Raw genomic sequence first — 11,579 nt, forward strand, 5'->3', positions numbered from 1 at the left:
TTACCTGTCTCACTACCTGACCCAATCTCTTTGTCCCTCTAGCCCATCAGCACAATATCTGATACAGCACCACTTTAATTTTCACATGAAATGTCCCAGCATAACTGAATCTCACTTTAACAACATTTCAGTGCTCCAAGATATCAATTTTCAGAGGGGCCTGGGTGGCTCAGTAAGTTAACTGACTGACTCAGTTTTGACTGACCTATCAGGGATTGAGCCCCTCTCAGGCTCCGCGCTCAGTGGGAAAGCCTGCTTGGGATTCTCTCTCCTCTCCCCCTCTCCCCCCCTATTCCTGCAGGCACTCTCTCTAGAATAAATAATACATTGAAAAGAAAAGAGAAATATCAATTCTCAGGGTACCTGGGTGACACAGTCAGTTAAGCATCCAACTCTCAGTTTTGGCTCAGGTTGTGATCTGAGGGTCCTGAGATGGAGCCCCGAGCCCTACATTCTGCACGGAATCTACTTGAGATTCTCTCTTCCTCTTCCTTTCCCTCTACCCCTCCGTCTCATGCTCACTTGTGCACACACACTCTCACTCACTCTCTAAAATAAATAAATAAATAAATCTTTTTTAAAAAGGAAAAGAAAAAAGATCAACTCTCATTGCAGCTCGGGGGCATCAACTAATGAAGGCTTCTGATTAATAAAAGACTAGGTGGACAACACAGATCTGACGACACTGGGGTCCAAGATTCTTTCATGGATCAGAACAATGACATGTAAGTTGTCATGTTAGGGTTGCAGGATACATAACTTGTTTAATGTTGCCATTAAGCTTTATGTAGACAAATTAATAAACTTAAAATTATCCCATTTATATGCTTACGTAAAATTATGTATAAATGGGCACATGCATAAAGAAAAGTTATTACTGTCATATTCTCATTTTTTAAAAATTCAAAACGAATGAGAAAATAACTTTAAAACTGTCAAGCAAGGAGACCAAACTGACACTTTCTGAATCACATAAGGACCAACAGCTCTAAGGTTCAAAGGTTTGCTGGTCAAGAATCAAGTATTTTATTTCTGCTTATGATTACAGCATAAGCTTAGTCCATTTGCCTTCAGTTACGAATCACTGAGCTAGGGGTACCTGGATGGCTCAGTCAGTTAAGCACCCAAATCTTGATTCTGACTCAGGTCATGATCTCAGGGTTGTGAAATCGAGCCCTGCATGGGGCTCTGTGCTGGGCATGGAGTCTACTTATAAGATTCTTTCCTTCCCTCTCCATCTGCCCCTCCCCTCCTCAAATAAATTTAAAAAAAAAAAAAAAAAAATCACTGAGCTAAAAACATTTCTTCCTCCCACATCACTCATTCAACAAATATTTCATTTTTTTTTTTTTCAACAAATATTTCAATGCCTACTAAATACCATGCAAAATCCTGATAACTGTTGAGGCTGAGTGATGAGATATATGGGGATTCTTTATTCAATTCTTCCTGCTTTTTATACATTTTGGAAAATATCCTTAACAAAATGTTTTACAATAACTACTAAGTGCCAGGCCCCTTGCTAGGTGCTGAGGTTAAAGCAGAGAACAAGGCAAGTCCAACCTCAGCCTTCAGAGAAGCTTGGTCTATCTCCTTCAAAGAAGTATCATGTTCAATGCTCTGAAGGCTCAAGAGGTGGTAAGGGGGGTACATTTGTCTGCCTTTTAGAAAGAGTATGGTAGCCAACAAGAGATGGTAGGCTATCTACTGAGACAAAGAGCTTGGAGTTCTCACATACTGGATCTCCATCCATTGTTTGGGGATCTCTATCCCCACATACATTAGCAGACCTAATCTGGTGTGGAAAGTAGCTAACTTCTGGGGATCCCTGGGTGGCTCAGCGGTTTAGCGCCTGCCTTTGGCCCAGGGCACGATCCTGGAGTCCCGGGATCGAGTTCCGCGTCAGGCTCCCGGCATGGAACCTGCTTCTCCCTCCTCCTGTGTCTCTGCCTCTCTCTCTCTCTCTCTCTCTGTCTATCATGAATAAATAAATAAATAAACCTTTAAAAAAAAAAAAAAGAAAAGAAAGTAGATACCTTCTTGTAAAACAAACTGCCACTGTTGGGGGCAATTTTAGCATTAGTGATCAAAAAAGACATAAATGGGTCAGAATATATTACAGCCTGTTGCTCACCTACCACACACTGTATTAATTGAAACAGTGTCTAAAACACCAGGTACTTCCTCAGCAACTCTCTTACCTTATGATTCCAACTGATATGATAACCTGTGACAAGAAGAGGCAAGATATATAGATATTCTGTTTGGGAGCTTACCTTTTACCCTTAATTTTGGTTTCTCTTACTTCCAAGTTGTTCTCTTCCTCATCTTCTCCCTTCACCTGTAACAGGACAAAAGAGACTATTCTTTTTATTATGTCTTTCAGTCTCTACGTTTGAGTCACCAAGTAACCAACTGCCTCAGAATGTCCACAGTAAAGTATTCAAACTACAAAAACTTTTTAAAGATAATTTTTTTTTAATTTTTATTTATTTATGATAGTCACAGAGAGAGAGAGAGGCAGAGACACAGGCAGAGGGAGAAGAAGCAGGCTCCATGCACCAGGAGCCCGACGTGGGACTCGATCCCGGGTCTCCAGGATCGCGCCCTGGGCCAAAGGCAGGCGCTAAACCGCTGTGCCACCCAGGGATCCCAAGATAATTCTTTTGTAACAATTTTTTTCATATGAAATACAAGAACATGGTCAAATACTTTTGCGCTGAATAAGCTATATAAAAAGCTCTATACATACATAACATTTTTCCTGAATGACCAAATTCACATATGTAAATAAAAATTATACTTACACTTTACATTTCCAAATATAAAGGTGACATTTTCTTCTCCATTTACATTCAAACACATATTTGCATAGAAAATAAGTATTACGATTTATTGTTATAGTAGAAAAGTCTCACACATGGCCAAAACTGGTTCTACCTGCATAAAAGTTAACAGTGGCATAAATCCAACAGCCACTGCTTGTCACATTCCCTATTCTCACCCTTCACTTCAACAGGATGTGTAGAACCAGGAAAAGAATGTTAACTCCAGTAGGCTGCATAGTTTATGTGAGAAAGAACAGACACCCTGAATCATGAGACTGTGGAGCAGACTATAAGGTAAAACTTATACCCACCGCTGATCACTTTGCCAACCCAATCTCTGAAGAAAGAAAAGAAAAAACAGAAGAAAGGGTAAAATTACTCTTTGGGCTGAAGCATTTGTTCACAATAGGATACACATAACTATAATGAGGAATAAGCTATTTTTAGTATTTTAAAATGTCTAAAGTGGACACCTGGCTGGTAGAGCATGGCATTCTTAATCTCGTTTTAATTTAGAAGCCTCCCACTGGGCCTAGAGACTACTTGAAAAATAAAATCTTTTAAAAAATTGTTTTTAATTTAAATAAAATGCCCAAAAGTAATCATACAATCATCCTCTCAATAAAGTTCTACAGGCTAATAAAAACAAGTTTCATCACTCTGACTGCAATCTTATCACAATGGTAACATTCTAGTATATTCCTACTTATCATTATTCATCTTAATAAAAGACATTAATGAAAGATCAGAGGGACGCCTGGGTGGCTCAGCGGTTAAATAAGCATCTGCCTTCGGCCAAGGCGTGATCCTGGAGACCCAGGATTGAGTCCCCACATCGGGCTTCCTGCATGAAGCCTGCTTCTCCCTCTGCCTCTCTCTCTGTGTGACTCTCATGAATAAACAAATAAAATATTTTTAAAAAATAAAATAAAATAAAATAAAATAAAATAAAATAAAATAAAATAAAATAAAATAAAATAAAATATCAGAGAGACAAAGATTTCAAATATAGGGTCCATATGAGAGGAAAAATACTAAGATGGATCCTTGGTAGTAAGAAGATGAGGAACCACTAGATTCTCATCATTAAACATCACTCTCATGAATAAAAAGATAAATTTCTAACCAGTTCCTAAAATTCTACATGGAGGGCTGAAGAAAATCCACTGAAAAACTTCTAACAACCTTACCAAGGCCTCCAAATCAACTGTTGAAAAATATACACCGGGAACCCTGGGTGGCGCAGCGGTTTAGCGCCTGCCTTTGGCCCAGGGCACCATCCTGGAGACCCGGGATCGAATCCCACGTCGGGCTCCCGGTGCATGGAGCCTGCTTCTCCCTCTGCCTGTGTCTCTGCCTCTGTGTGTGTGTGTGTGTGTGACTATCATGAATAAATAAAAATTAAAAAAAAAAAAAAAAGAAAGAAAGAAAAATATACACCGTTTTTGCTAAGCGTAACACCCAGTTCTGTTTCCCATTGGGACAGGGCTGTAAAGGAGCACATATACTCATTTAACCTGTTTCATGAGACTATAAAATTAACAAATGATTTTGAATAAATCTGGCAATGCGACTGCAGGTCTTATAACCCAACACAATCCTACCTCAGAGCCGTCTAGGCCAAAAGAGGCATTGGGGTACAGTGAAGAGCACAGAAAGTTTGAAGCTAACCTAACCCCTGATTCTCTCATGGCTCTGAGAGCTGACCCAGCAGGTTTAAACAACTTACTCCTAGACAGGCACTCCTCACCTCAAAGGGCCGTTATGAGGGCTAGGAAGAATGTACTCAAAACACCTACCACAACACCCATAGAGCAGACTGCCAAGAAGACAAGCCTGCAGCATTCTCCAGCATGATGGCAGATACCTCCTGCAGCTGTCTTGTTATACAATGGCAACTTCAAGACATCAGGACTAGATTTTACAAAAGAATAGGATCTAACACTCAAAACACTAAAAGTGGCAGCACACATTTATATGAAGTTTTGATGCATCTTTACATAAACCCGAGTAAAAGTGTGCATTCCATCATGGACAAGGAATGAAAAGGAAGAAGAGTCCTTTCAGAAGTATAATCTCTGTAAACCCAGCTTTATAGAGCTCCATGTTCAGTTGGAGAGTAAAGCCTACTTAGAAGAAATGTGACATTGTAATGACTATTCTCTTCTCAATAACCAAGGTAACCACTTACTGGGTGTTGATTAATGAAAATAGTAATAAAAAGCAAACCTAAGACTACGTAAGCTAACATTTTCCTTCCTTGGGAGTCGTGGAAGTGTGCACTGAAATGCCGGGAAGTACATAAAGCAAACTTCCACGCCAGATTCTGCGGAAGTGCAAGAACAGGAACTGGGAGGGGAAAGGGAGCTATCTGGACTTGGCCTTTCTGTACAGTTCAAAAGACGTTTTATGACCTATATGACTTTTTTTTTTTGTTTAAGATTTTATTTCTTTATCCATGAGAGACACAGAGAGAGAGGCAGAGACATAGGCAGAGGGAGAACAGGCTCCATGCAGGGAGCCTGATGTGGGGCTCGATCCCGGGTCTCCACGATCACAACCCGAGCCGCAGGCCTGCGCTCAACCCCTGGGCCACCAAGTGTCCCAACTTATAGGACTAAAATTTTTAAAAGGAGAGGGACAAAATTTTAAAAGCGGTCATGAGCAACCTTACGAATATGACACCAACAATGGGTTCGAGTTACAAACGGGAACATGCACAGCGTTCGGCCTCTGACCGCACCTACTAAGGGCCAGACGCGGAGCCAAGGGCTCACTTCGTCCCCCAGCGGAGCTCCTGAGCCAGGTCGCGCGCGGGGAATCCAAGTCTGGAGCACACCCGACCCGCCCGGCTCTGCGCGGAGGCGGCCGCTGCCCTGGCCTCCCGGGAGGGGGCGGCAGGGGGCTCGCGAGGCCCGACCGCCCGGGGCCCCGCCGAGCAGTGCGGCCCCGCCAGCGGCTGCCCACGTGGGCGGCGGCCCGCTCCTACGCTGACGTGTCCACCGCCTGGGCGCGCCGGCCGCGCGCGGAGCCCCGCCGCTGCCCCGCACTCACCTGCACGCCGAGGTGCGCCAGCCGGGCCTCGAGCTCGGGCTCCAGAGCCAGGAGGAAGGAGGCTGCGCGGGCCGTGGAGCCGCCGCCCGGGTGCGCCAGGACCACCTCAGCCGTCACCTTGGCCAGGTGGCTGCTGAGATCCACCGTGCGCTTCACGTCCTCGTTGACCAGCAGCGGCGCCTCCGGGGAGGCGCTCTCCGGCGCGGGGGCCCAGGCCCCGAGCAGCAGGAGCAGGAGCAGGCGGGCGGTGGGCACCTCCATGGCCGGGACGAGCTGAGCTGCAGGCCGTGCGGAGCGCCGCCGCCGCCCCGCCTCCGGCCACCGTGCTGCCGCTCATTGGGCCCGGCCTGGCGCCACAAGATGGCGGCGCCCACGGAGGAAGGATCCCGTCTCCAGGGCGACGGGCAGCCCGCGGGGCGCCGGAGTGCACGCGCCTGCGCCCTGGCCAATGGCCCGCCTACGCTAAGGTCGCTTCCGCTCGTTGGGGCAGTTCAAGGAGTTTCTTCGTTCAAACGGGGAAAGTAAAAGCCTAAGCAAAAGTGTAAGCAAAAATAGGCTATTTGCAGTCTCAAAGTATATCCCCTAAAATATTTAGTTATTAGAAACAGGAAAGTATTAAGTTTACCGTGGAGGATCCTACCAACCACCAACCATATTAACCAAATGATTAAGGTTAATATAACCAATTATAAGATAGAGTGACGTCATGTACCCACTGATAAGATATACCCAGAACGGCACCCCACTTGTGTCCTATTGTCATAGAATTGCTGAAAATGCACAGTATAACCTCCAGGCAACCGTAAGAAACGTCAGACAAACCAAAAGCATCTTGACTTCAACCGGACGACACCCAATTTGACAGAACTGTAGAGATAATAAATTTGTATCGTCTTAAGCAACTAAGTTTGTGGTAATTTGTTATAGCAGCAATAGGAAACTATTACAGAAGGTAATATCTCTAAGAGCAGAAAGTTATCACTCCAGGATCCCAGTGTGTGAATAAATATTTAATGAATAAATGAGCTTTTCATTATAAATATTATTATCCTTACTTTATAGATGATCAAAGTCAAATATCAAAGTTAGAGGGGATCCCTGGGTGGCTCAGTGGTTCAGCACCTGCCTTCAGTCCAGGGCGTGATCCTGGAGTCCCAGGATCCAGTCCCACATCGGGCTCCCTGCATAGAGCCTGCTTCTCCCTCTGCCTGTGTCTCTGCCTCTGTGTGTGTGTGTGTGTGTGTGTGTGTGTGTGTGTGATGAATAAATAAATCATATATTTAATCAAAATAAATACCAGTTTGGAAACCTGGACTCTAAACTAGAGCTCTTTCCACTACCCCCACACCCTTAAATAAAACCCCAGATTCGTATAGACAAAAAGAAACATTAGGGATTCCAATCTAATCTTTATTTAACAGATATGAAATACAGGCCCAGAGAGGGTACCTTATCCAAAATCACAGCTCTCCATGAGCAGAACTTGGACAAGGAAGCCAATCTCATAACTCTCCATCAAAAATGCCAGAATAGGGACACCTTGGTGGCTCAGCCAGTTAAGCCTCTGCCTTTAGCTCAGGTCATGATTCTGCCTTCTGGGATTGAGCCCCCTATGGGGCTCCCTGCTCAGCGGGGAGTCTGCTTCTCCCTCCCCTGCTCTTGTGCTCTCATTCTCTCCCTCTCAAATAAATAAAATCTTTTATTAAAAATGCCAGAATGGAGGGCAGCCTGGGTGGCTCAGCGGTTTAAGCGCCTGCCATTGGCCCAGGACGTGACCCCGGGGTCCCAGGATTGAGTCCCACATCAGGCTCCCTGCATGGAGTCTGCCTCTCTCTCTCTCTCTCAGTCTATCATGAATAAATAAATAAAATCTTTTTTTAAAAAATGCCAGAATGGATAATGTTAAACATTTTAACACAATCATTATTAAAATACAATATAGGGAAGTTGCTTTGGGAGCAGTCGGCTGCAAATCTAGGGAGATCCACCAAGTTCCAAATGAATGAACCAATTTGATTTTTTCCACCAAGTAACAATTACAGCAAAGATATCCCTGAATCATCCTGGAGTTTCAGACCTTTGTTTTTCCTGGGTAACTTCTGGCGCCGTCAGGCTCTTTCTCCCTCCCTCTTTCTTATTCCTCTTGCCAAAAACCACTCAAGTGAGCTTAGAGAAGATCCTCTAGCCCCAGTCAAGGCTTCAGAGGCTGCAGCCCAGCTGACAGATCACTCATGTGGCTACTGGCAGGAGGTGTCAGAAAGAGACAGCAACCAAGACAGAAGCCAGAGTGCCTCCCGCAATGTGTTGATGCGCAACGAGCAAACCTTTTAGAATCTCTAAAAGAGAGTTAATTTGAGCCCAAGTTGGGACAGCTGCCAGGAAACATGTTCTTCACAGGGAAGAAAATGTTCCAGAGAATGAATAGTTTTCACAGGGTTATATACTTTTTTGATCTTGTAAAAGATCAAAAGATTATAGATTAACATATAGGCGAGAATCACAAGTTTTAACATCAAGGAATGCTCAGAGTAGGAGCATTGATCAATATCTTAAGGACAAAGCGGTTTTCTTTAGACTACTCATTTACAAAGTAGGTGCACAATGTATGCTTGGTGGGCCATAAATCAGGCTTTGGTTCAAACAAAGTTTATGTACAGTAATGGTGACTTAGAAATTTAAAATGACTTCCCTTATATGTCAAGCCTTTAGAGAGTTTTTTTCTCTCATCAAATATAATGTCAGAAATGACATATCATTATTTCTGCCATATTCTACTTGTCGCAGACCAACCCCAGTACAATGTAGAAAGGAATTATGCAAGGCCATGGTGAAGACCAAGAGGCAGAGGACCATTTTGGAGGCAGGTGACTGCAAAGGATATGCAGCGGCAAGTCAGTCCTCATCTTCTGTTCTCCAGGAACCTAGTCATACTCCTAGAAGGCAACTGCTGCTCCCATTTCTTTAGTCTCTTATAAGGATAGTTACAAAGGGGGAATACAAATTGCATCTGTCTCTCAAAAATGTCAATACTGAGTGAACAGTATTTTTTTTTAATTTTAGAAAATACTGCCCAAAAACGTTCTGTAAACATTGAGGCCATTGACATTCTCTTCATTCATTCATTCACTTATTCACTCCTTCAAGAATCTTAAAAAAAAAAAAAATAAGAACAGTTCATGAATCTTACCTACACACACAATTAATCCCTCATACTTCTGTGTCCCCTAGTAGGTGCTCTGTATACCTGCCTTTCTTTAAAGGAAACAGGAACACCAAGCTGTAATTCATCCTTCCCCATGAAGACTCCCAGAGTGCATGTATGCCAGTAGAAGGTATAGAAAAGTGTTTCCATTCAGTCAAGTGAGTTTGAGAAATACCACTCTGCACATTATCAGAACAGTGAACCCTCCTTATTATTCCCCTATTTTAGAAAGACAGAACTGTCCCGATATCACAGAAAACAAAGTCAAACACTGAGCCTATCAATTACTCACAGAAGAATATTCAGAACATTTCTTTCCTTTAGATCCCAAATTCCTGTTGTCATTTGTGTTAGCCAAAACTCTTTCAGTGGCAAGAGACAGAAACCTCACTCAAACTGGTCATAGCATAGTAGTATGCAGTATGAACTGCTGTTAGAAAATTCCCAAACAAAAAAAAAAAAAAAAAAGAAAAAGAAAAAGAAAATTCCCAAACAACAATGGATTAAACAAGAAGAATGTTTATTTCTCATGTAATAATCCTGTGGAACCCAGAACACAGCTTCCTTCAATAAGATTACTCACCCAGCCTTACCACATGTCTTCCATTTCATAAGCCAGGAGAGCTGCCCCTACTTCCTCATAAGGTCTACATTCTACCTAAGGGGAAGAGAGGAGAGGGAGGGCAAGAGCATGCTCCTTTCCTATAGAACTAGAGTCTGAAAACTATGGCCTGCAGGCCAACCACCTGTTTCTATAAATGAAGTTTTACTGGAACACAGTCACACCCATTCATTTACATATGATTTATAATCACTTTCATACTACAAAGCAGAGTTGTATAGTTGCAGCAGAGACCTTATGATCCACAAATTCTAAATCACTTACTATGGGGATCTCACAAAAAAAATCACTTACTATGGGGATCTCACAAAAAATGATGCCCATTCTATTCTATTATTATGCAAGAGGATCACATAAGGAAAAGCTGGGTGAGAGAGTGAGGGAGCAAACTAGCAGCTCTGCAGAAAGTCTGAGATTGGACAGGGACACTCTCTACTATTTTTCCCAATTGTTCTACAAATCCAAAACTCAAATCAAAAACAAAAGATTTTTCGGGACACCTGGCTAGCCCAATTGGAAGAACATGTGACTCCTGATCTGAGGGTCATGAGTTTGAGCCTCATACTGGGTAAACAGATTACTTAAAAATAAAATCTTAAAAAATAAATAAATGTGTAAACAGAAGATTTTTCACAAGATGCCATTAAGTGAAACACAGAGTGGAGAAGGTCACTGGAACACATCTAACAGAGAACCTACACCCAAAATATATACAAAAATACAAATCAATGAGAAAAAGACAGCACAATAGAAAAACAAGCAGAAGAATTTGACCAGGCACCTTTGAAACAAGAATTATTCAAATGGCCAATAAGGATGATAGGCATAAAATATCACTAATAATTTGGGAAATGCATATTATAACCACAAGAAGATGCCACTACACACTCACCAATTGGCAAAACTCTTAGTCTCATAATACCAACTGTTGGTGGGTATGTGGATCAAGGGGAATGCTCATATTCTGCTATAATTTGGTATAACCACTTAAGAAAAGTTTGGCAGCATCTACCAAAGACACGTGTACCCGATGGTATAGCAATTCCACTTCCAGATATATATGCTAGAGAATGTGAGCACGTGTCCCAGACACATGGACAAAAATGTTCATACAGCTTTGTTTGTAGTGACAAAAAAACTGAAAACATCCTATGTGGTCATCTATCAAGAGGTGAAAAGTAAAGACTTCTAAATACTACATGGATAAGACAACATCAGCAGGAATGACAAAGTAAGAACCTCTTAAACTCCTCTCCTTCATAAACACAACGAGAACACTGGGGAAAATGGTCAAAATCAATGTTTTGAAACTGAGGAATGAAATGTTCCATCTTCTTGTGGTCTAAAGGCCACATAAACATGTAGGGCTGCACACATGCTCAAAAAATACCTTAGGAGACTCTAAGCTCTCACTTGTGGCTGCTCATGAAGCTGTGTGGGAACAATAAGCGAAAGATAAGGTGGAGTTGCAAACTGCCTTCATGAGCATTGAAGGTTTGCCTGACAAGTACACAGAGCTCCTCAGCAAAGGTTGGAAGATTTAATGGTTCCAGGCATTTAATAAAATATCTGTGTAATCATTAGCTGACCACTAAGCTAACTGATCAGAGACTTCACTGACCACACATGACAAAGAACACAGACCTCACAGATTTTGTTCATGAAAGTCACTAAACAAACTGCAACAACAACAAACAGCAGAAACAAGTTCTGGGGAAGAGAGGAATCTGAATTACAGAGTTGCCACATTAGATTACTTTAAATGCCCAGTTTTCCACAAACATTATGAGGTATGCAAAGAAATAAGAAAGTATGGCCCATACATGGCAGAGGGGAGGGGGTAAAGGGAAACTGTACCTAAGGAAATCAAACA

The 11,579-nt window shown here is 42.6% G+C and overlaps 1 protein-coding gene and 1 long non-coding RNA gene across 2 annotated transcripts in view; one reads left to right on the plus strand and one right to left on the minus strand.

Moving 5' to 3' along the window:
• Positions 1-6,224, minus strand: part of RPN1 (ribophorin I) — a 28,420-nt gene extending 22,196 nt beyond the window's left edge. Inside the window, exons 1-2 of the mRNA XM_038565482.1 lie at positions 5,883-6,224; positions 2,277-2,341 (exon numbers count right to left, since the gene is read on the minus strand). Coding sequence (XP_038421410.1) covers positions 2,277-2,341; positions 5,883-6,143 — 326 coding nt within the window. The 5' untranslated portion in view covers positions 6,144-6,224. The remainder of the gene's footprint in view (positions 1-2,276; positions 2,342-5,882) is intronic.
• On the plus strand, positions 6,136-6,784 carry LOC111091224. Its single transcript, XR_005374527.1, has 2 exons — positions 6,136-6,423; positions 6,648-6,784. It is a non-coding gene; the product is annotated as an uncharacterized LOC111091224 (long non-coding RNA).
• The last annotated feature ends 4,795 nt before the right edge of the window (positions 6,785-11,579 follow it).

The sequence above is a fragment of the Canis lupus genome, chromosome 20, assembly GCF_011100685.1.
Source record: "Canis lupus familiaris isolate Mischka breed German Shepherd chromosome 20, alternate assembly UU_Cfam_GSD_1.0, whole genome shotgun sequence".
NCBI classification, from domain to species: Eukaryota; Metazoa; Chordata; class Mammalia; order Carnivora; family Canidae; genus Canis; species Canis lupus.